This window comes from Pagrus pagrus (genome assembly GCF_965226575.1).
Source record: "Pagrus pagrus genome assembly, chromosome: 14".
NCBI classification, from domain to species: Eukaryota; Metazoa; Chordata; class Actinopteri; order Spariformes; family Sparidae; genus Pagrus; species Pagrus pagrus.
In genome coordinates, this window is record NC_140198.1 from 1,000,795 (window position 1) to 1,025,706 (window position 24,912).

The 24,912-nt window shown below is 40.6% G+C and overlaps 1 protein-coding gene across 2 annotated transcripts in view; it reads right to left on the reverse strand.

Annotated features, from left to right (window-relative positions):
- Positions 1 to 897: 897 nt before the first annotated feature.
- gtf2ird1 (GTF2I repeat domain containing 1) overlaps positions 898 to 24,912 on the reverse strand; it is a 37,500-nt gene continuing 13,485 nt past the window's right edge. Inside the window, exons 6-27 of one of the 2 annotated variants that reach the window (XM_084374160.1) lie at positions 23,074 to 23,390; positions 22,389 to 22,484; positions 20,864 to 20,947; positions 19,082 to 19,265; positions 16,841 to 16,866; positions 15,834 to 15,960; positions 14,351 to 14,394; positions 14,028 to 14,108; positions 12,370 to 12,522; positions 10,104 to 10,157; positions 8,897 to 8,977; positions 7,136 to 7,319; positions 6,561 to 6,622; positions 5,247 to 5,318; positions 4,798 to 5,065; positions 4,491 to 4,519; positions 4,322 to 4,369; positions 4,160 to 4,237; positions 3,352 to 3,544; positions 2,952 to 2,989; positions 2,760 to 2,866; positions 898 to 1,858 (exon numbers count right to left, since the gene is read on the reverse strand). In XM_084374160.1, the coding sequence (XP_084230286.1) occupies positions 1,790 to 1,858; positions 2,760 to 2,866; positions 2,952 to 2,989; positions 3,352 to 3,544; positions 4,160 to 4,237; positions 4,322 to 4,369; positions 4,491 to 4,519; positions 4,798 to 5,065; positions 5,247 to 5,318; positions 6,561 to 6,622; positions 7,136 to 7,319; positions 8,897 to 8,977; positions 10,104 to 10,157; positions 12,370 to 12,522; positions 14,028 to 14,108; positions 14,351 to 14,394; positions 15,834 to 15,960; positions 16,841 to 16,866; positions 19,082 to 19,265; positions 20,864 to 20,947; positions 22,389 to 22,484; positions 23,074 to 23,390 (2,395 nt within the window). In that variant the 3' untranslated portion in view covers positions 898 to 1,789. Of the gene's footprint in view, positions 1,859 to 2,759; positions 2,870 to 2,951; positions 2,990 to 3,351; positions 3,545 to 4,159; positions 4,238 to 4,321; positions 4,370 to 4,490; positions 4,520 to 4,797; positions 5,066 to 5,246; positions 5,319 to 6,560; positions 6,623 to 7,135; positions 7,320 to 8,896; positions 8,978 to 10,103; positions 10,158 to 12,369; positions 12,523 to 14,027; positions 14,109 to 14,350; positions 14,395 to 15,833; positions 15,961 to 16,840; positions 16,867 to 19,081; positions 19,266 to 20,863; positions 20,948 to 22,388; positions 22,485 to 23,073; positions 23,391 to 24,912 lie in introns of both variants that reach the window. The other variant, XM_084374159.1, reaches the window with a different exon arrangement.

A 24,912-nucleotide genomic window follows, 5' to 3' on the forward strand; every position in this document is an offset into this window, starting at 1 on the left:
AGCACCAGAACCAACACCAACATGGAGCCAGCTGGGCTCAGAACAGCTAGTAAACAAGATGAACATCACAATAAATCTGCTCATATTGACAACTGCAGCTCTGGTTCTGGTTCAGTTCTGTGAGCTGCTGATCTACAGGAGCAGCTCTACGATGTTTCAGTTAGGAGGCGACGTCACTAACGACACCGTCGGCTGTGACGTCGCTGACGACACCGTGGGCTCACCTGTAGGATACAAGTCTCAGATGTTGTGAGCGCAGATGGTTTGATTTTCCAGCTGTGATCAGACTTTTCCCTCATGTTGTCCGTCTTGTAAAGAAACGTCCACACCGTGACGACGTGTGCGGCTCTGGTCTACGTTGCCTGGCTCTACACAGCTGCAGCAGTTTGACGTTATGAGCGCGACATCAGCGTGTTTGTTGTTGTTCTCTGTTTTTATTGGCTGCTCACAAAACAACTTTAAAGGTGCATTATTAATTAGGACATTATTTAACATTTAAAATACATCTCACCAAAAAATACTCCAGTAGAGTCAAATTAGTTTTTTCTCTAAAAAAATGTATAAAAGCAAGAATTTTCCGAGCACTCATTAGTTTAGTTAATATATTATTTCTTTCTTTCTTTCTTTCTTTCTTTCTTTCTTTCTTTCTTTCAGTAGTCAGACTGAAGTTTCTCTTAATTTATTCATATTCATACAAAACTGTGTCAAACCTCTTAAACCACTGTTTGACAGATCAGCTGTTTAACAGATCAGCTGTTTGACAGATCAGCTGTTAACAGATCAGCTGTTTGACAGATCAGCTGTTTGACAGATCAGCCTTTAAACTGGACGTAACAGATTACAGACTTGGTTGTGACGATGACGTCATACATCACATCAGAAATGAACCGAACAGAGTGAAAGTGCAAGGCAACACATTTTATTTCAAAGGCCTAATTGGCGTTAAGGTACAGCATATTAAATATGGTTAGTCAGACAGTCATCGCAGAATAACATACCATTCTTTCCTTTACATGATACATTCAGGCCGACTCATAATGATATTTTACATGTAGTTAATGTGACATAAAGAGGCTGCTCGCTGAAGGTCTTGTGTCTCCTGACAGGTGAGCAGAGCCTCCTCCTGTCAGGTAAACTTCCAGTCCATTTTAATTTCTGATGGCTTCCGGTCGCCACGACGACACCCAATTAAGACACTTCATTGCTGCTGATTAATGTGAGCTCAGCGGTTACCTGTGGTTACTGAGTGACTAGTAGCATCTGTGTTAGTGTTGTGATAGATCCTGGAGGAGCCGTATAACAGAATAATGTATTTTACATCCCTGCACATAATGTTATATTTCAATAAATATAATAAATAAAAAGTACAAATATCTGAATATTATGGAACCAGATCGTTATCAAAGACATTTTTTTTGTCAGTAATACATTGCTGAATCCGACAACGTGACTCGGTGGATGGACACGGGCAGAAACATGACTGTAGAAAGTCTTCAGCTGTGTAGAAAAACAATATTTCTGTCATGAAGGAAACAAAAAGTGACAGCTGTCCTGCCGGCGCCGAGTGGAGGCAGGAGACAGACAACAAGCTTTTGCCCTGCGACGTTTTGATCCTCATACATTCTGTTGTTCTCAACACTCAGGACGTCATTCACACCTTCAGCTCTCTATACTCAGTCTGTTTAGTCGTAGCACTCTGACAAAGTGTTAGTGTCGCGTGTGGAAGAGTCATGAAAATCTCTGTGACAAACTCCTCCGTCGTCCCTTTGCTGCAGTCCAGGTTCGTCCTTCAGTAATTGACTTTCCCGGGAACCTGCACATTCACTCCGCTGTAGTCCACCATGTACATGGGCCACTGCTGCAGGCACACAGACAATGAGAGAGGAAAGTCAGTCATAATGGACCAGAAAATGTTTTCATTAGTACAAAGAGGCTGTCGACCTTCCCTCAAAACACAGTCTCACTGTGTCGTTACACTTAAATACACAGTTATGTGTCGAGGGGCAGATTTGGCTCCAAGAAGTGAAATGATATTTTAAAGTGAGCTTGTTCTCAGAGACGCTGCTGTGCTTCCATCATCTCTACACATTTAAAGAGAAGCATCATTGTTCTGTTAAAAGAGAAATCTGGAGTTATTCTATCGTTTCTTTCTGTCAACAAACCACGAAACACCAAAACCAACAACGTGCTCGTGTCTCAAAGCTTTCTGACTTCCTGCCTGTCTGCAGCTCACTGGTTCCTGCTGAAGACGCATCTCAAAGGGACAGTTCTCCCTAAAATTATAAATACATATTTTTCCTCTTAAGGCTCATTTATTCTCCCTTTACCTAGAAAATAAGATATGACCGTCTCAATCGATGTAACTGTAACTGCCGACATACTTGGACAGAGAATCGCGACATGTGGACAGAATTGTCTTCACTTATATTTCCAACGAGAGAAACTGATGAAGATCAATTCCAGTTCTTCTGGATGTCCACCATTGTTCAAACTTCATCGTGTCCTGTGGTGATCTCACTCGAACTGTTGGCTACGCCGCCCCCTATGATCCCAGGTGGTACTGCTCTCCTTCGTCACGTTCCTCAGCTTTCAGAAAACGTGCACAAAGACGGACGAAGTGGCTGCAGAGAACGTATACGTATCTAATGTTGAGCATAAACAAGCCTCGACCTGTAGCGTTATGTGTCGGTCTTACCAATATAGAGAATATCTCCAGACTTCTCCTCATCAACTCCACATACACAAACCCTCAGACTCACCATCACTGGAATCTGATTGGTTGATATGCCCAGGTCAGAGGAGGCGGGGACTCGGTTGCTCTCCTGGACTCTCTTGCGCTTTCGTCGATTGGTGGAGGCGTTTGTTCCTACTGGAGACACGAAGCCAATGAGTGGTTATGCTTTAAGACACACGGCTGTGCTTCATCCAACAGGACGAACTCAAACACTCACCTGTGTTACAAGCTTGGCTACAGATTTCTGCAAAAGGTCTGCGGGAGAGAGAAAACATGTTGTTTTTATTTTACATAAAGAACAATGGAGTGATGTGTTCAGGCTCAGTTCAGCCTCAAGAGTAAAAAAAGCAACATTCTTCATGATCTAAGTCTCTGCCTCCATTCTTTCATCACAGCTTAACTGCTCCGACGTCAAAATACTGTTCACTCTTTCACATTATTTACATTCTCTGCAGAGGGAGATTTATTCTCTGACATCTCAGAGGCTGAATTTAAATCCAAAGCATAAATAAACCATAATGAGCTTAACTACCAAGAGGCTAAACCCTAAATTCCCGGTGGAATATACAGCGTGGTGACAGCCAACAGGCTGCTGAATATTCAGGTGCTCCACTCACTGGAGCTGGCTCTTGATGTTGAATGTTACTTCGTCGGCGGCTTGTAGGATCTTCTCCAGGCACACGATGTCGTAGGTGTTGGGGTTTCTGAAGGGGATCTCGTCTGGAAGGCCACTAACTTCGACGGACTCCGGACTGCCTCGGATTAGTTTGTAGGGGACGACGACGGAGTGGTCCAAACCCAGAGCCTCGCCTGAACACACAGCATGACGACGTGATCAAACACACACACACACACGCACACACACACACACACACACACAGGACAGAAGTTAAGCTTTTTGATCAGCTGCACAGAGACGCTGACAGGAGGAAGATGCTGCTTGTTTTTCCATCAGCTCGACTACAAAAGACTGTTAAATACATACAAATACTCACATACAGTAGATAAAGAGTGAAGACACGACTCTGACTAAAACATAAGCTGCGATGCTGCTCATGTAGCCTGGAGCTCATTAATGTTCATTGAATGAATTCAGGAAGCCAAACAGAAGCTAATTCATGTGAATGACAGCAGGCTGAAGGACAAAGATACGAATGTTCAGTGGAAACATACAATCATATCAAATACTGATGTTTAGGGCTGCAACTATTGATGCTAACGATTAATCTGCAAACTATTTTCCTGATTAATCGATTGATCATTCAGTCAAAGAATTGTCACAAACTGTTTTCTTTTGTCCAAAACCCAAAGACTCTCCGTTCCCTGTCAGAACGACGGTCACGGTGGTTCCCAGACTTAAAACCTGACTGGCAGCTGCTCAAATTCAACAGAACCACAAAACAAAAAGTTAATGAATCTATTTACCGTATTTCTTGTTGAACAGTTCCTTCACCTGCTCTCGAAGCACCACCTTCTCCCCCATGCGGTTGATGTCGTCATCGTCTGTCAGGCGAGAGAGAAGCTGTTAATGACAGCTTTTCAAAATAAAGTTCCTGATGAATGTGGGATGGATCACCTTCTACTCACCACTTATGGAGGCGTAGGCCTTCTTTAGTAAAGTGACACGTCGAGGTGCTGATGGAAATGTTGAATCACATGTTACTGTTAATATTACACGACATTAACATCAGGTGTCTGTGCTACACTCGAGTTATTGAATCAGATGTTAGAATGAAAAATAAAACTCTGTTCTCACCTGGTTTTGGAATTAGTCCTTGAAAAGGTCTGAAAACAACAAAGTCACATGTTTAACGAGGTTTAACAGAAACATTAAACATCACGTTAACGTTCAGTCCTTGACATTGTGTTTGCTTCAACTATCAACTAGAACACGAGGAAAGAAACTCACAATCAATTTCTTCCAATGTTCTGAATGACCCATTTTAAACGTGCAGTGGACACATTTCTTTTATTAAACACAAGTTGCCTCAGTTTAAGTGTTGCTGGGAAGGACCGATATCAGAAACAGCTGTTGCAGTGGTCATGTGACCCGGCGTTCCCACCTGGTGATGGTGAAATTGATTTTGTCGGCGACGGCCAGGATCCTCTCCAGGTTCTGGGAGCCGAAGGTGCAGGGCTTCCTGAAGGGGATGCCGGGGGGAAGGCCCTCGATGATGACCGAGTCGGGGTTGTTCTTGATCCTCTTGTAAGGCACTTGGACCGGGTACTTGATGCCCAATGCCTCCCCGTACTTCCTGTTGAACAGATCCTGGACCTGCTCCCGCAGCGTGTTGGCCAGGTCGATCCTGGACAGTTTGGACTCCAGGCACTCTGGAGACAGAAGACACTTTGAAATGTTCTGCTTTCTTGTGTTTCTTTAGAGTCTGCTGCAGCTTATTCATCCTTTTTAAGAGTGGGGGGTGATAAACGTCAGAACTCACAGCTGATTTATGTTTAAACAAAGTGAAGCTTCAAAGTCTGCAGTGAAGGTGAAACTTGAACCGGAGCGTACCTGAGAATCCAGGTCTCTTGGATATCGCTGCAGTGTCCTCTGTTACCGGCGCTGCGTCCTTGACGTCCAGCTCTGTGGAGAAACATTTTCAGGTTAAACTTTAGTTTCTGTCGTTTCTTTAAGATTTACTGAACACAACAAACATTAAGAGCTGCTCCTTGTTCCAGCGGCTCAGCTTTGTCACAAATAAAAAGGTGGAGACAGCTGCAGGAAATCCCTGCAAGGACTTTCTTTTTCCTTCAGAGGAGCTGTTTCAGAAATAGAGCCTGAACTGGATCTGACCTCATAATTTCATGCAGCATCTTAAACCTGCATTATGAGCCTCCAGATGGTGGAATTTCCTGCAAACTGTCTGTAAAGAAACAACTTTATCTTCAGAGCCTCAGATCGTCATGAAAATATGGAAGAGCTGGAAGTTTGCATCTGTTTGAAATCTACACAGCGTGTAGAGAGAAATGACTTCGCTCATGCAGAAAGTTAAATGTTTGAGACAAGAAGACTTTAGATCCAAGACGACCTTATTCACAAAAATAACCCAAAGCATCATGGTCAATGTAGTGTTCTGACTCAATGTGTCTGAACTAAATGACTAAAGACGGCAAAATAATATGGACGACTGAAACTGCCAAAAATAAATCAAGAAATAAATAAATGTTGCAATAAATAAATTAATGTCTTTAAATGCATCAAAAATAATATTTCAAATGAATGTGGGCCTGAATTAAATAAAATTATTTTAGAAAATGAATGTAAATATTAAATATTTCAGTTTGAATTTGCTTCTGTATTTATTTATTTTTATTAATTCCATATTTATTTACTTTCCCATTTTATTTATTTAATTTATGATATTAATTCCTAATTTTGTTGCGTTCTGTACAATGATAACTTTCTCCTCTTCTATTAATTTAGTCAGTCAATGTTTTTATTTATGAATTCAGTTATATATTGTTTCTCCTCTGAATTTAATAAATACAATAAATACATAGTCATCACAATTTATAATTTAATTAATGGATACATTTATTTTTATTTGGATTTAAAAGCATATTAATTTATTTACTGAACCATAAATATTATTATTATTATTATTTTATTAATTTCTGATTTTGACAGTTTTAGTCCTTTAAATAATGGAAGAACAAACATAAATAAAAGCAGATTAATTTCTTTCTCAGGCTTTTAGGTCAACGTCTCATTTTACAGAGTTACAGAATAAACTGACTTCCTGCTGTTCACTCAAACACTCAAAGAACGAGACTTCAGTGTGATTTTTCCGTGATTTACGTTTGAATCGACGTATTCAGGACTCACCTGGATCACAGACGGGGATGGAAGGCATCTCTTGTTTTACTTGATCAGTTAACAGCTCAGGCCTGAAGACGAACACAAAGATTAATATGATATTTACAAAGCAGTGAATCGAGTACGGAAGCCCAGAGAGGACAGGGAGAGAAAACAGTTTCTGTTTTGTGTTTCTGGCTGAAGAACAGGTGATAATCTGTCAGAGTTCGTTAAATTTGGTTTTGTTAATCTGTGAAACAGGTGGAAAGGTTTGGCAGCGTCTCATTGTCTCAGAGTCCTTTTGTTTTGTTTGTCATGTTGAGTTTGTTCTGCTCATTCTGACCACCAGAGGATGAAGTGTGCGACTACATCATCTTCTCTACAACACTAACAGTGTTTGTTTTTCTTTCAAGCACCAAAACTTTTTTCACCTGTTTCACAAAAAGAAAAGAAGGAACCCGTTTTCCACAATCACACTTTGGCTCAGACGCTGACAGACTTTCTGTTTGTCACGAGCCTCCCAGGGCCTCCGTACCCAGTCACCTCACTACCGGAGGATCTAATCCGCTGCTGAGATGATGAACAGTGCTTTAACCTCTTCTCACCTCTTGATGACAAACTGGATCTGACTGCTGGCAGACAGGATCTTTCTCAGTTTGGCGGCTCCGAAGCAGTTGGGCCTCCGGAGGGAGATCCCCTCGGGCAGCCCGGTGACGTACAGGTCCTCCGGGTACATCTGGAACTTGGAGTAAGGAACCTTGGCTGGTTCAGGAAGACTGAGAGCTTCGGCTGAGGCAGAGGAGCAGAACAGGCACAGAGTTAACGTCAGTGGATTTATGTCTGAATGTGATTTATTTTATTAAGTTTTTAAGGATAATTCAAATTCCAATTAAAATGTGGACGTTATTTCAGTCTGACAATCGTCCCAGTCATCAGAATCAGTAATAATAAAAGTTTTTCATTAAACTAATCTGTTCTGAACAAATCTGCTCGTAAAGTTTTCTTTCATGACATTTATCAAAGGTCAGCGTCAGTTTGACCTCTAAATAATAAGATGGTTTCAATAATCATGTTTAACGCTCAGCTTGTTTACGGCCCATCGCATCATCAGACTGATCTGTTGTGATGTTGCTGCGTTCACAAATCTAATCACTTTCTTTGGTGAGTGAAATATTATTTAAATATCATTATAACCAACAGACAATACATTTGTATACATGGACAAAACTAAGAAACAACACAACAGTTGTAATTTAGCTCTACAGGGTGTCAGACACTATTTCAACATTTATAACCAAATGTAATATTTTTGGACAAATCATCTTTTTCTTATTTAATTATGCAGGTAAGTGTAAATGTGTGCAGCATGTTGTCCTGTGCAGGGACGTTTCTGCAGGAATATGGTTGTTAGAGTGAGTTCATCTGCATTTTGTCAAGTAAAAACAAGTATAAAGAAAAAAAGTCATTAAACACAGAAGAGTTTCGCTCATTTAGACAAAAATACATTAAAAGATCAATAAATGAAATCAGGTCAAACGGTTGTGCCAATCAAGACCATTTCAAATGTGAGATTATTTAATGACCTTTATTATTTAGAAAACTGAATTTAAGGCATTTTAAGACTTTTTAAGAACTTTATCACAGCCTGGCTTTTCAAAATAAAATCATATTTTGGTCAGAAACAAACAAACTAACTAATCAGAAAACTCTGGTGCTGATGACAAACCTACATGACTGATTCTGTTCATTGATTAGTTTTAAACTTCTAAATGAATCACCAACTATTCTGATAATGGATTAATCAGTTGACTCTGCCGTCAGCTCGTTAAATGTGACGGCAAACTGCTTGTGAGCAAAACAAGACATTTGAGGATGAAACACTGATCGACATTTTTCACCATTTTATCACAACGATCAACCAAACGATCAATTAATACAGAAAATAATCAACAGATTACTGGACAGGCCTTCGCAGTACCACTCAGTGTTAATGATCTCTGAGCCTTGTTCACCGGCTCTAGTTTCACTGTTACGCTGGTTTAACGTCGTTGTTCAGATGTTTCATTCACACAGAAACTAAAACTGATCCTGAGCCTCTTCGCTGAAACTCCTCTGACATTAAAACTGAGATTCGTCCTTTTCATCCCCTCAGATTTGCCCCACACTGAGCAGACTAATTCTTACACGTTGAATTATTTAAAGAAACTTAAAAGTTACAATTGTAATATTAAAACAGACTATACAAGCTTAAATTGCACTTGCTGTACTCTGGTAAAGGGTGTGTACATGTGGAGGAGATCAGAGTCTTACTGCAGGATGAATGGGCCCGCCCTCGTGTGAAGGAGGGTTAAGCTCAGGTATCTTACCGTACTTAATGGTGAAGAGGCTCTCCACTTGTCTCCGCAGCTGAAGAATCATTTCACCAATGTCCTCGACCAAACTCCCTGCTGCAAGAGTCAAACGAGAGAATTATTACCTGAGGGCAGCTGGGGCAGTGCCAGCCCTCCCACCTGTGAACATGACCACTTCTCCTGTGTCTGACTTTATTTTGATTAACTGCTCTTGGCCCAGACTGACCTCGTAACGACAAACTGACTGTGTGCCGCATTAATCACTGAAGAAAATAACACATGCACACAGAGAGAAGAAGCGTAAAGGTGCTAATAAATGGGGCTAATAAAGTTCCTCGGGGTGGACAGATGAACTGAGCTGCTCCTGAAATCAATGCAAACAATATTTCTTTAAAAACGTCCTGCTCTATATACAAATAAACCCGTCCATCACTGAGACAAACAGACTCCATGTTTCTACACAGTGTCTCCAAGTCAACAACTCACTAAACTGACACATTTGTTAAGGGAGTCTGGGGACAAAGAAGTCGCCTATACTGGTTACTGTTTAGTGTGTTTGTAAAATGTGACATGTTTAGATCAATAAAATGTTTCTTCTTTCATAAATTGAGTGTAAATGGTGAAATCAGTGTAAACAGTGTGTTCAAACAGCTGCTAAATGTTGGCAGGTCAGACTTTAGCACTTTAGACAGAAGCAGGCAGGCTGGTACAGCCATGCTGCCACAAACTGACACTTTCTACAAGGAAACAAACAACTGACTGTTTTCATTTAATGCTGAATTTACAAGAAGGAGACAATGATTCAGAATCTGTCAGAGACAGAGTTTCACTACGTTTGTTAAGTTTCTCCTCATGAAACAACTCTTAAAATCACTACATTTGTTGAGGGAGTCTGGTGATGTTGTGGTTACTAGTTTAATGATCTGCTAACAAACTCGCTCTTTATGATTTGATGATGTCAGCTCAGAGAAAACAGAAAACCTCAATTTAACTTAACTCATCACCTAAAAAGCCAGAAGCAAAATCTGATTTTAAAGATTATAAAATAGCTTTTGTGTTGAACAATAAAGGATGTTTTGTTGTAGTAAAACTTCATTCTGTGTCTGGAGGTGATCTGTGTCGCGTCCTGTCCCGGTCAGATACGTGCAGCCGTTTTATTTTACTTGTTTCTCCAGCAGTATTTTACATGTCCCACTGGAACGCAGTGAGTGAGAGTCTCTACCTTCAGAGGATCTTCTGACGCTCTGTGAGGCGGCGCTGGGTGACAGAGCTTCAGCTGCGGGATGAAAGAGAAACATGAGAGGAGCAAAAACATACAGCTGCTTTCAAACATTTAGACAACAAAGGACTCAAACATGAGATTTATTCTTCAGGTAAAAAGATAAAAGACGGAGACGTGTTAACGTCTTTGATGGTTTCCTGTTAACTGAGCTCTGGCTTTACTACACAGACTGAAACAACTGCAGCCATCATTGTAGTTCATGTCTGGAAACAACAGGAGCGAGTAACAGCACACAGCTGCAATAATCCAACATCACTGTCCGTCGTCTCCTGTCGCTGTTTTATAAAGCTGTTTAAATTTAAGTCCAAGAACATTATGATCAAAACTGTTCATACCAGCTCACCTTCAGACAGTTCATGGCTTTGGTTTTCTGAATTAATGTAAAAACTTCCATGAAATTCTTGAGACCTTTTAAAATCCTACCGCTGAACTCAGTTCTGAGTCTTTGAGCCAAGCGTCGTCATGTCGATCGTCAGCATCACTAACGTCTCAGTTTTCACTGGATTGGGTTGAAATTTGGGGATCGAGGATCGATTAACACGTCTTAATTTAAATAGTTGATGCAGAATGTTTTCAGTAGAGCCGTCACGATATCAGGTGTTCAGTACATGATTATCGTGGGCAAACAACATTATCACGATATCTGCGTAAAAAAATACATTTCTCTCATAAATTCGAGTGAAGCGAGGTGGAGAGAGCCTGTAACCATGACTTTTAATAAAGTTACACTCAATTACTTCACTGGATCATTCACATGATATCAATATTTCATTTTTTAATACTGCGTTTGTTGTGACCAGTTTACAGAAATCAAATTATTAACAATAAGTCATTTTCTACCCTGATGAAGAATCTTTGATATCTCCACTAGTTTCACTGTGTTGAACCAGCTGTTGATTCTGTGCAGTGTTAATATATTTATGTCTCAAGTTATCTGATGCTGCAGAAACATGACAAACATCTTGTCATTATTTTCTATTTCTTACTTTACCATGTACTGTATAATGCAAAATAACAACCAATAAATATGTAAATAAAGAGCATGAAACAGCAAATAATACTAAATGTGACATTTGCTGCACTTACCTTCATTTTCTTTCCTTTAGGTGTCATTTTGTGAAAGAAAAGAAAACTTCAACAGAGCACAAATTTCAAATCAACAAAATAAAACAAAAACGCCTCCTGAAAGCCGAGATCACTCTGAGCAGACTCCTCATCCTCTGTGCTGACAGCGCTGCATTCACATCTTTAAAATGTTTAATTTGTGTGTTCATTTAAGTTATAAAATCAAATAAAGATCATTTTGACAGGATTTTTATTGACTGTGCAGGAATCTCTCAGATCTGTGTCCAGAAGTAAAAGTTTTAGCCTTCAAACAGAAAGATAAAATACTTTTACAGTTATTAATTTGTACACAGGCTCTTTAACTGGTATTTAATACCTCTTTCACACAGCTTAAAGGGTCAGTTCACCAAAATCAGAGCAAAGCCTTCAGCTGCCAATGAGGATAAATTTTAATCTGACAGATTCTCAATCTTAAAACTTGGACAAATAAAACCAAAACTGTCTGCGTGGTCAGAATCCAGTCGAGCTACGTCACAATATATATTTGTAATGAGGCGAACCAACCCTTTAAGGTGAAGATAAATAGAGAGTGTAGTCTACTCAGGTGTCTCGGTGACTCTCGTCAGCTGTGTTTTACTGGCGTCTCAGCCTACGGACAGCTCCGTGTTAGATGGAGGATTTGGGAGCTTTTAAAGGATCTTTGAGGAGCGGTTTGGTCTCTAACACATGAACTAACTCTAATCATTGTGGGCAGCAGGACTACAGGACAGAGGAGCTCCACATCTGTAAATATGCACAATGCATCAGTTTCAATCGTCTAAATGTCAGAAAGCTTAAAGTGTGAGTATCTGCAGCTGATGCATGGTGCTGGTCACAGATGAGAGCTGGTGTTCGAGAGGCTGGGAGGAGAGAAGAGCTACAGTAGTCGGGGTGTGGAGGTTCTTCAGGTTGGGGTTTCATCTACTGGTGTCTGGGGAGGTTTGGTCGTGGGGAAGTGGAAGAAATCTGAGAAAAGTGTTTTCATACGTGTGTTTTTAGCTCCCTAACAAGCAGCCAGAGTGAGCCGGCATCCCAGGAGCTGCAGTGAGGAGGAGGAGGAGGAGGAGGAGGTGAAGGTGGGGGCTGACGGCGCTGAGGTTACCTGCGAGGTTCTCCAGCGGGTGATGGGGAGCAGAGGGAGCTGAAGGAGCAGAAGGAGCAGGAGGAGCAGAGGGTGAAGCTGTGGCTGGACACACTGCAGCTGGCACCGGCTCGGCCACAGGCTCACTGGGCTCCTCCACACCTGAACCAGCGTCTGTGGAGACAAACAGCTGATGTTCACAAACGTCCGTCTGATGACATTTAACCTGACATTTTGATATTTCTTGTATTGCTGCTTCAGACTGTAAACACTTGATACTGACAGGTTTCAGGTCTTGTTACATATACAGATATTTTGCAAAGAGAACATTTCCTGCTGCGTTTCCTCTCGTTCAATGCAAACAGGAACTTAAGTCACTGCAACAGAGATTTTAAATTATTATCATTATCATTATTATTATTATTATTATTAATAATTAAATTTAAAAAATTTTAACTCTGGTTGTCGACATGTAAAACAGAGTGCTGGGGAAACAGCGATGTCATTACCTCAACGTGCACATGCACATTGCTGTTTCAGGCACGTGCTCCTTACACAAAAAACAAGAATGGCTGACTTTTTAAAACAATGTACGTTTGCTCACTACGAGTTTATTACTCAATTTAGTGGTTTTCTACATTTTCACATCAGTTTATTCAAACAGAATAAGTGCAGGGGGAAAAGATCTGATCATAAAAATCCAACATCTCCAATTAAAAATGTAGGGAATCAAATATATATGTATATATATATATATATTATACCAGATTTCAGGAAGTTTACCAACAAACAATCCTCATCCTTGAAGTCATTAATTGTGCATAACTGAAGCATAATGTCTGAAAACACTTGGGACGTGCACAGATCTCAGCTGGCACAGAGCTCAAACAGCTCAAACACCTCTAACCTGAAGGAATAAGATTTTTTATTATGTATGGCATCAAAAAGGGAAAGATATCATGTTCATTCGTCAGTAGGCAACTGTGGGACGGACAGAGGAAGACGTGGTGCTCATCCTGACTCTAATTTCCTGTCGGCTTCGCACCAGTTTGAGACGGGAAACACACCACAAAGCATCGAGCTGAACTGAAGGTTCAACATCTCCCCGGTCACTGATGAAGAGCTGGACGTCACCACTCGACCAACGGGCTCCATCGTTCTCATGACCAATCACAACTGATGACTGTGGAGCAGAGCCGCAACTAACAGTTGTTGTCATTGTCAATTAATCTTTTGATTATTTCCTCAATTAATCGATCAGCTGTTTGGCCAATAAAATGTCAGAAAATGGTGTTTCATCCTCAAATGTCTTGTTTTGCTCTCAACCCAAAGATCTTCAGTTTACGTCTTTACTAGAGGAAACCAGAAAATATCCACATTTAACAATCTGACATCAGAGTTCGGACTCAGAGTCACCTCAACATTTGTCCCACCTCCTGCAGGGACGTGACCTTCCTGTGCTGTAAGGCCTGTTTGTGTGGACTGAAGTGTGTTTATGAGGCAAATACACTGAAGTCTGCTGATGAACCTCATAGTTTTACAGTTTGGACTAGTGACACTGTATCACAGAGCTGTAATCTGTCAGGATAATCTATGAAAATGCCTCTCTGGATCCTGTTTATGATTTCAGAAGTGAACGTGTTTCTAGTGTGGCGGCTGCCGGGCGTGTGCACACTCACCTGGCACCGTCACTTGAATGATCTCCCCATCTGGAGGCTCCGTTTTAATCCTTTTCAGAGGAATGCAATCTCCTGAAGGACCTGCGGGGATTCAACAGTTCACCTCCATCAGTGTGTCGCTGTGTTTCATGGAGCTGCTCAACAGATTTAAGGAGCTGATCGAAATGACTGGATGACAAATCATGATGGGAAATTTTCTTTAGAGACTTCTGAGGACTGTCGATATCAAACTTTAATTATAATCTTTTGCTACCTCAGATTGAAAAGTATCAGAACAAAAAAAGCCATTTTTATAATGACGAGAAGCTTTTAATTGAACGTACCTGCTTCACAGTCAGCCAGCGGACTCACACATGCACTGGTTGATCTGTGATGAGAAATAACAACACGATCAGCTGATGGGTTGATGTTGAACTGTGATGCAGCACTACGTTATGTCACGTGTGCGAAAAACATGTTAACAGCGACACGTTTAGTTGCAGGAGGAGGAGAGAAGCAGGTCCATTTTTATGACACAGTTTCGATCATATCATCATTGTTCTTTATTGACCTCCAGCCTTTTAGCTTAGATTGTACACATGTTAGTGATATGAGGCACTTAAAGATTATCCAGGAAACGGCTTCACAATAAGCAAAAACACCAGCGCAGACACGAGGAAACTGCAGATGATGCCTTCACACTCTGCTCGTACAAAGGAGAATATCTCACAAACTAAAAATGTACAGAGCTCAAATAACTTATGAAGTGTTGAGAAATATTTTGTTCATATTTCTACATTCAGAACACTTTTGGATTAATTTGTTTTGAATGTTTATTTAGTAAAATGTGATGAAAGTACAATTTATTATTGCTTCTTAGGTTGTTCAGATTTTAAGCGACTGAAACTAAAAATAAATGATAAAAAAAATGAATATGTTCATTTAATTCATGAAATGTGACATAAATTGATATTTCTGTATTTGTTTACCTTCGTTTTAATTCCTGTTATTTATTTACTTAAAAATACTTTAAAAATGTGTCTTTTGCATTTAATAAATAAAATAAAACATATTTAAATAAAGTTACAAAATAAATTCAGGCATTACTTCATTAATAAAATGATAATTCTGTCTTAATTTGCTTCTGTACTTATTTACCTTTGTATTAATTCACCCATTAATTTAAAAACCATTTAATTTATTAATTTTGGTTTAAAGATAATGTTTTTATTTACGGATTAATTTCTGTATTTATTTCAGTGTTATTATTCTTTAGCATTTAATAAACTTAATAAATTAACATAAAAATGATTAAAGTTATAATAACATGGAAATAAAACTGAATAATAAAATGGAAAATTAAATAAATAATACAGAAGCAAATTAAAGCAGAAAAAAAAAAATTAGTTCATTGATACATTTTAGTGTATTAAATGGCTTATTAATTTATTTATTGAACTATTTATTTTCATTTACTTTTCACTTTTTCTTTCATCTGAACCACAAAGTGAAAACAGGCTTCATGATATCTGAGGTAACGTGCAGGATTTTATAAAGACGCATGTTTGTCTGTCACAGACTCTCAGCCTGTCACTGCAGAGGAGAGCGAACAGAAACAGTGAGGCTGAATCACAGTTAAGAGCCGTCACTGCCGTCACGGTCCAAATGATAAACTGTATAAAAGAGTAAATCTAAAGTGTTTCATTCAGAGCACATTGTGAGTTACACATGCAGGATAATCTGGCTGCAGCCCAGCAGCTCATATTTCCTGGTTATCAACAAAGTCTGCGGGCTGAAGCTAAATCCGTGTGTGGGCCGAGCTCTGACCTGCTGCTGTGAGGATTGCTGACCAGCTCGGCGGCGGTGGGCGGGAGGCTCAGATTGTCGGGGAAGCTGTCTTCGGGCGTGGAGCCCAGGTCATGCTTCCCCTCCTCTCTTGCAATCTTGCCAGCAGCTTGAACAAACAAGACGCAGAAGATAAACAAACAGTGCATCCTATTAGTGGAGAACATCTGCGGGGCGTTAATATATAAATAAAGAGCTGACAGAGCAGTCTTCTGTCGGCCCGTTACTCGAATTAATTGTAGAGATTCTGACAAATACTGCGCGGCTAAATGCCCGGCTCACGTTCCACAGAGCACGACGTGGAAACCTTCCAGAATAATTACCCTTTACCCAGAGTTCCCTCTGAAACACGGAGATCGTTTTTCATTTTAATGAAAACGCAGTCTGCACTCGTTTTAAGAGCCAAATTAGCTGCGATTTGATCTAATTTTTTCTCAATGTTTGAAAGTCGGGGTTTGTGCACCAATTATTATCTCACACAGTCAGCTGGCAGTTTATTAGGTCCATCTGGATAAAACTACGTAAGTGAGATCCAGCAGTCCTGCAGTGAATCTTACAATATTCAGTTATTTCCTTCAAATGTTTAAAGGCCCGGACGCACTGAGAGATAACAGGGATCTCACAGTTTCATGCTGCCGCTGTGTCACGCTGTGTGAGATGTGTGCAATAAAATCTCAAAAAGCATCTTTGATGTTTTTGCTTCACAGATAGTTTGGTGTCACTCGCATGATGAATTCAGCCGTAACATTCAGGCAAGAAAAGGTCAGTGAACACACTCTGTTCCAACACATTCAGATCATCCCTCACAGTTTGCCAGCGTCGTTTTTTCCAAACAGGAACCTTGAAATTGTAATAACACTGGAACATTTTCAATTATAATTAGCGACATTGGCACGAGAAGTCATAAAGAGGAAATGTTTCATTAACGAGTCAATTCACAGCTCAAACACGACAGAAAATGGTCCTAAAACACAAACAGTGAATCTTACCAGTGAAAATCCGCTCATCAAACATTCTGCAACAGAAGAAGGAAACGAGGCGTCAGTGAGCTTCAGCACAAACCGTGATGCAAACACTTTACATGTGTCGTTAACAGCTCTTTAAGCACATTAACGACCTTTAAACAATCCTTCTCATTCAAACAATCAACTAATTGAGTCGTTATCGCCGAGTGACTAAAAATAACTGTGTGGATGTGAACTGTACTCGCCCGTCTGTGACGTTCGCCTCCTGCTGAGATCTTAATGAATCTTTACACACTAACATGTCGTTGACTTTTGTTCACTTTAATAAATCTTTGAGATTAAGACTGAGTTTCTGCTGGTGCAGAAGGGGACTGTTTGTTGGTGCTTTCATCTATAATTACTTCACCAGCCAGATGACCTCATTTTGTATATCGGGGTCACTGCTGAACCAGACCCAACTGTGAGTCCACAGCTGTGACACCATGTTAACAACACCACAACACAACCAACTGAGCAACAACACAACTGTTTTAGTTATTTAAAAAATCTAATGTTTAGTTTGAGGGAGGTGCTGGAGGAAAGGCAATTAAAAGGGTTTATTCTCTGTACGGTGGCCTTGTTGGGACATTTCAGACATTAACACTAAAGGATGAGGCTGGAGATCTGCTGTTTTTATCCAAACCATCAAAGAATTGATTTGACAAAGAAAGAAATGCAAATACACTTTTTACTCTAGTCTGAGTATCTTCTGCTAAAAACTAGAGCGTCCAGCTGTTTTTGTAAATGACTGAGGTTTTAATAAAGTTGAAACTATGTATGTGTAACCAGGTATGAATGGGCTTAGAGCTGCCTGACTAACGCAGCGTAAGGAAGATGTAAAGTATTGAAAGACGGGCGAACACACTCGCCGTCTCTCCATGTAATTAGTCCATCGACTGGTCTGCAGCGAATGAACTAAGCTACGCAACGTGTAGTTTTGTGTCGGATAAGTCAGACGTGGCTGATACACACTAAAAAAGTAAAGGTTGAAAATAGAGAACAAAACTAGTTGTAGTGTTTTCTCTCTGTGTTGTTTTGTAGCAGTGGTGACAGGATGTGTTCCTCGCCCATCCCCGTTGGTTTCAGCTCTGGCTGCGGTGCCGTGAGTCTGTAAGTGATGCAGTCGTCTTGTTTATATTCAGCTGTTTGATCAGGACTGAAGGGGAGCTGAGATCCACTGAGCCCGACGCTTTGTTTCAGAGGAGGAGGAGGAAATGAAGAAGAGACTCAGCTGTTGTTCATTTTGATCTTTTAAAAGGAGTTGTTGATAAGAAGAAAAATATAAAATAACGACGGTTTTTGAGGTTTCTTTTGATGACGTTAACTTTTGTCAAAGTAAAACAGATCAGCCGACTCATAATGATTCATCCTCTGGTGACGTGAATATCAAGTTATTTTAGTCAAACTGACCATCACATCATCATCCCTCCAGTTTTAACCCTCTGGTTTAAAAAACAAAGCCAGCTCGCGTTGATGTATTTGCTTAAATTTTGACATTTAACAACTCATTAGGCTGTTATTACATGTGATATCATATTTAACGGCTCTGCTGCAGCTTTGAATGAGAACAAACGTTGTCTGAGGTTGACGCGGCCGAGCGAATGAACCATCGGTTGGTTTAAAAATGAACGAAGTCTGTCAACACAGAACATCAGGACCCACATCTGGAGCATCTCTCAATGACAATGGCAACGTGATGTAATTCTGAATTAATCCCATTTTCAATCTTTCCTAATTGTATTAACACTAATGAGCTGCCTGCAGGATTCGTTAAGAGATGTGTTATCTCAAACAAGGCATGGCGGCTCATTTAAATTAGCTTAAACAAATGGATGGAGGAGCAGCCGCACCGCGCTGCCAAGGGAGAGTCGTCTGGGAGCTGAGAGGAGACGGTTTAGCAGCGAGCTGAAGGAAACAGACGTTTAACAGACAGATGGTTTAGGCTGGCTGCTTATTGAAACCCTTCTCTGAATAAAGTTTCAGAGGCGATGCCACGCTGCAGTGTGCTGGAGAGGAGCTGGACCGTAATGAAGAGGCAGTGGATCAACTATGATCTGCACTCAGTGACTAAATTAAACTTAATTAGACATGGAAGCATGCGTGTGATGTGTTTCCTTTAAAATCTGCTCTGTGAATTACATCAGCCTGAATTATCTCAGAGATTCATTTGTGCCTGAAAAGCTGCATCGTACTAAGAACAGCACGAAGTCTTAAAGGACCTGTTACCGTTTGACGATGAAGCGGATCCCGTGGCGTTCGTCCAGGATGCGTTTGAGTTTGGGAACTCCGTAGGTGCAGGGTCTCTTGAAGGGGATCTGGTCAGGGATGCCGATGATCTCCACAGCTCCGGGGTCACAGGCGATTTTGCGGTAGGGTACAGGCACCATGTGATCAAGACCCAGGGCCTCAGCTGGAGGGAGAATCAGGCTTTTATAAAAACACTATGAAATGCTGCAGGAACAAGTCCTGAAACCTGGAGGTGAATCAGCATTTTCACACTTCTGGTTCTTCTTCACTTCAGTTACTTGCCTGAAATAAGGTCTGTGGTTAACAACTGTTTGTTCCCACGGAAAGTGAAGCAAATTTTTCAGGTCAAAATAACATAAAAGTCAACACAAAGATGCGAATAGACACAAATTCACAGCTGTTCACGAACTCAACTGCACGTTGAGTGTAAATAACTTCTTTTCAGATCAGTTTGTGATCTGGAGGCTTCTGCAGACTTGGATCACAGCAGACGAGCTGTACGGAGACATCTGATGTTTTTTTGGTCCCAGCTGCTTCAGTTGTTTAGCAGAATGCTGCAACTCTGTTTGTTGAAGCTCCAGAAATGTTTGTGGACTACGAGACTTCAGCTGACTTACCATCAGCATGGAGGAAGGAGACGATGACTGAACTTTACTTTTTGGGAGAACTTCTCCTTTAAGAGATTTTCACGTTTTGTTCTCCAACATAAACTCATCATTAAATGTCCACAGTTTAATTATAAAGCTTTGTGTGTTAAAAACGGTTAGCGGTTGCTAACAAGTGTCTGAATGAGACTACAGAGGTTGTCGGGGACATTAAACGTCCTCACAGCGAACACGGAGACTCGTCTCCTCACTAGTGCGTCTTTACAGGCCCACTTTAGTTACACACTGTTCTCACTCTGACTTTACAACTTGTACATTGATCAGTTTATAGAAACCTGGATAGTAATTGTGCAGTAAGACGCTCAGTGGTGGAGACGTTTGAGTCATGTGACCGTGATGTCGTCTGTTTGTAGCCTAGCATTAGCTTTTTACTGCTACACATTAAATTTACACTTCAAACATCACAGAGTGGAGTTCATCTGTGGAGATTATCTGCTGAACAGAACCTGGACGGATCAGAACCTGCAGGTTATTTTCTGCAATAATCCAAAATCAAATCAGGGTTAGATCCAAAAACACGTCATCCCTGCAGAACTCCACATGATGGTACTGACAGAGCACCATAAAGATTCAACTCAGTAAAAGTAGTTCAGTCCAAACTTGCTGCTGTTGTTACTCTGCAGCAGCCAGCAGCAGGAGACACACTGCCTGTAAAGTGTTTCCAGCTAAATGAGGAATGAAACCTGGATGATAATCGGTGCAGCAGGCTTTGATAAAAAAAATCCCATGAGTCAAAATGTTTTCTCTTAATTTGTAGGAACTTCCTGTAAACACACCGGATCCACTGAACAAACTCACTGTAGTTGGACTGGTTGCAAACATCTTTTGAAAACTTTAAAATAAAACAAATATTTCAGTTTAGTGAACTTGTAATCAGCTGTGTTGTTGTTACAAACACAGGTTTTGTGTTTCACTGAGGAAAAGATGATCAAACCACAGCGCTGACCCCAATCCATCAACATCCACAGACGAGCGCAGAGTCGTCAGTGAGCATGAACAGTAGCTGGCGGAGGCTGAGGTACCTTTTGTAAATCTCAGCCTATATGTGACTGAAGCACAAACAAATTACAAACACGACGAGTGAAGCTCTTCTTACCGTATCTGCTGTTGAATAAGATCTGAACACACTCTCTCAGAGTGTTGATGTCTTCAGTCTCACGGATGAAAGAATCCCATTTTTCTGCAAGAAACAACTCCCGTTAATCCTCAACGAACAATTAAAAACACAGAGCCGAAGTTTATCAGAGATTTAACATTCAAATGAGCTTTAATTCAAAAGATCTGAAATTAATCTGCTCCATCGACTCCATATCAACTCGGGGAAATGAGTGCAAGCTTCTTATAGGATTACTCTTGACATCTTAGTAGCTGAGCCCTTAATTGCTGGGGGTTAGTATAGTTTAGCCTTTGTTCAGTAAACAATACTTGGCGACTGTATGAGCCTGCAAATCCAGCAGGACACAGAACAAATACAGGAGAAGATGTTCAAATGAAATGCAGGAATCCTCCTCTGGGAGAGCCGAGGTTTACTTCTTTTATTGGTTTACAATAATTATTTGCAGCAACATTTTAACGCCCGACTGATGCAGACTGATTATTTTTATGGGCATTCAGTCTGTTATTAATAAGCTTCCCTGAAATATGTTTGTTAAAAACATTTTAAAAACTTAAAAATATCCTTCTTGTTACATAACAGGCGACATAAAGGCTGATACCAATATATTTGTGAGAAGCTAATATTGGATTATTTAATGCTCCACAGCACGTACATTATAAAAAGAGCCAACAACAGATGAAACTGAAATTGCATTTTAAAACTGTCTTCAGAAGTCCTGAGATCCCAAACTAATGTAGAAATGCACACTTCAGACGGTGGCGACGCCCTAAAGCATATTCTGCTTCGGCCATCATCCGTCAATACTTTCTTGTTCTTTTACTGCACTGAAAAACAGTGCACTTAAAATTATTTCAATATCCTGCTCATTTCTTTATAGACAGGTTTTAAAAATGATTTTAAAAAATGTCTTGTAATCAGAAACCTCAAGCATTTCCTTCGGCCTCGGCTGCTCTCTGATCATATTCAAGCTTTTACTGCAGCACTGTGTCATGATTAAATGTTAGAGTCACACAATGTACATCTAGCACAGAAACAAACATGGCTGGTCCTCTTTGACTGTCGCCTCCAACAGAAAAATAATCACAATCCCAATTAAACCGCTTGAACACAGGAACACAATGATGTACTATATATATGTATGATTCTGTATTGGTGCCATGTTGCAGCCGTGAAGCTGACGGATGTTTGACACCTTTCATCTGCCTCTGAGGCGACTTCAGAGGAAATGTGAGGGATTATTCTGGTTTTAGTTAAAACATTCGACATCGTTAAATATGCTTGAGAAGTCGTTGTTTAGTGATGATCTTCAAAGCTTGTGTCGATTAATCAATTAGTGTTTTTGTTCAGTTACACATCCAAACATTGTTGGCGGAGACAAAAGATGTGAGGGTGTTACCTGCTCAGTGTCGTCTCTGATGACATATACAGATCTGCCTATGTTAGACATTTAAAATGAGGCCACTGGTTTTATATATATATCTTCTTGGAAATAAGTTGAACTCACCTGATTTTTCGTGCACGATGGAGAACAACAGCCTCTTGGAGATGTGGATGCCAGGAGGGCTCTGACCCTGCTCGCCAGATAGTCTCGTTGTCTCGTCTGAAAATGCAAGACAAATTAAATATACTTATACTTTAATTAACTTTCCTTCCAGTCAGAAATGCTCACTTAGCATCCAGATATTCAATTAGCTCCCCTGGCATTCATTAATGCTTATTTCATTAACTGTAAAGATGCAAAAGTTGCAGAATAATAGGAAGAAACAATAAAACCTTTCTGTGTGAGTCCTGTTTTTTCTACACGACTTCTCCTCCAGGATTTAAAAATGCAGGTAAGCAACTTCTTTCGAGATATTAGTGTAACACAGACGTATAAAAGTAAAAGTTAAGTGCTGCTTTGAAATAAATAATGAGCCGTATAATAATCTGACTTCAAAGCAGACTGCAAATGAACCGCTGTTCTCAGCAGACTGGAGGCGTCGGACGAAGCACTTAGTCTGAGACACATTTATATATATATATTTATCTTTCTTATTGTTATGATCATTACTTTGATTGTTATGTCAATCTTGAGTTTTACCTCTATTCAACAGAGCAATCTGCTCAAATTACCCCAACACTGGCAGAGAAAGAGCCAAACACAAGTATTCACTGTCACACCCAGATAAAAAACATACTCCATGTCTCACCATTGTTGGCGCAGTCCTTGACAGACGTGCTCTTGTCTGTCCCTGACGTCCAGGTGGACCCTCTGTCCTTGCCCAGGTTGAGGAGGGACATGGGCTTGAAGTCGAGCTTCCCGTCCGGGTGAGGTTTGGAGGACATGGGCATCCCGTACAGGAAGCTCGACAGGACAGAGTTGCTGGAAGAGGCGGGACTCGATGACGTGACGGCCTGGGCTGCAGCGGGCTTCCCCGGGACGTGGCTGCTCGGCGTCATGACGGCGGAAGAGTTGTGATTGACATCAGTGCTGGTCTTTGATTCTCGAGACAAATCTTCTGCTGGCCTGCACACAGAGCGTTAGAGACACGTTTATCAGCTGTATCACCTCACTCGTCTCTTCTCTTGGTTTATATTAACAGCGTCTTCTTTTAGAAGAAGAAGTCATTAAAAGTGAAATAAAATGAGACGTTTCTTTGTTATTTCAACTCTTCCCCTACGATCGTCACAAAACTGTCTTTTCAACTAAATTCAGCTCAGCCGGCAGAATAAACTGACGGTCTTTTACATTTCAAACCACAGATACATTAAGTTTGGATGTTTGATATGTATCATATGTTATACCACATTAAGACGACAGAAGTCATGTCAGGAGGAGGAGGGGAGAGGCCGCAGGTCGAGACAGCATTTCAACATTTCTAAGCGTGAAACCACTGGATATCTTTAACGAGATGTCTGGACGTTTCCCAGCCGTGTTTTAAAAGACATAACCAGGTTTTCTTTGTTTTTTATTAACTAGACCAAAATTAAACTGAAAATGAAACCAGACAAATGAGTTTCAACACATCCGTGGTTTGCAAACCTGCACAGTGCCAACATTTATTCTGGTGATTAAGTTGACAAAACTGCCTCAACTCCAGAAAATTCGATAACTTATCCTTTCCAACAGCTGAATACTGACGACAACGTGAACCCTTCTGCCCATAAAGGTCACAGGAAGTCTTGGATCGACACCCTCTGTTAAATCTACCCTCCGTCATCTCTGGAACAAGATCTGACTCTTGTTGCAAAATGTTTGGTTGGCTCGTGTTTCTACCAGTTGAGGATGATTGCCAAACTAAAAGCTGAGATGGAGATCATTTCACTCCTGTTCCAAGTCCTCTGAAAGGTCTCATGTAAATGCTTTTTCTCTCTAAAATGGCTTCCCGTCAAATTCAGATTCTCCTTTCAGATTCTTGAGATCATGTTCAGATCCTTGTATGGTCGGGCTCTGCTCCTGCTCCTGCTCCCCGATATCTCTGGCAGGAATCTGAGGTCCTCTGATCAGAGTTCATGGTCCGTCCAGCTGCAGGCTGAAGACAAAAGGACACTTTGCTTTTGAGGTCGTAGCTCCTAAACTTTTCTCTCCCACTGGACTTCAGATGTGTCGACACTGTCCTGTCTTTAGTTTGAGTGTTTTATTTAATATTATCTGTTTCATGTTTTCAGCTTGATGAGCTGTTGTTTCTCTATCTCGGGTCTTTTCCAGGGGAAAACACACCAAAAACAGATCCGAGTGTGTTTTCATATTTAACTTGATTATACAGCTCTAGAGGAATGAAACTCCCAATTTACTGTAGGCAGAGGCATGTGACAGTTGTTATTAATGGAGGAAACATGGAGAAGACAGCCTTTAAACAACTTTTATGCTCTGAAACTAAAACTGAGTAAATGTAATGAGTTCGTAGATACTGAGTTCAGTTCTAAGAAGCCAAAGATGATCAGATTAAGCTTTAACGATGCGTTCACTTCCTATCAGTTAAAAGAAGTTGTGCTCAGTCTTGTGGGACAATCTGATGACCAACGTGACTTAATGCACATATCTATCA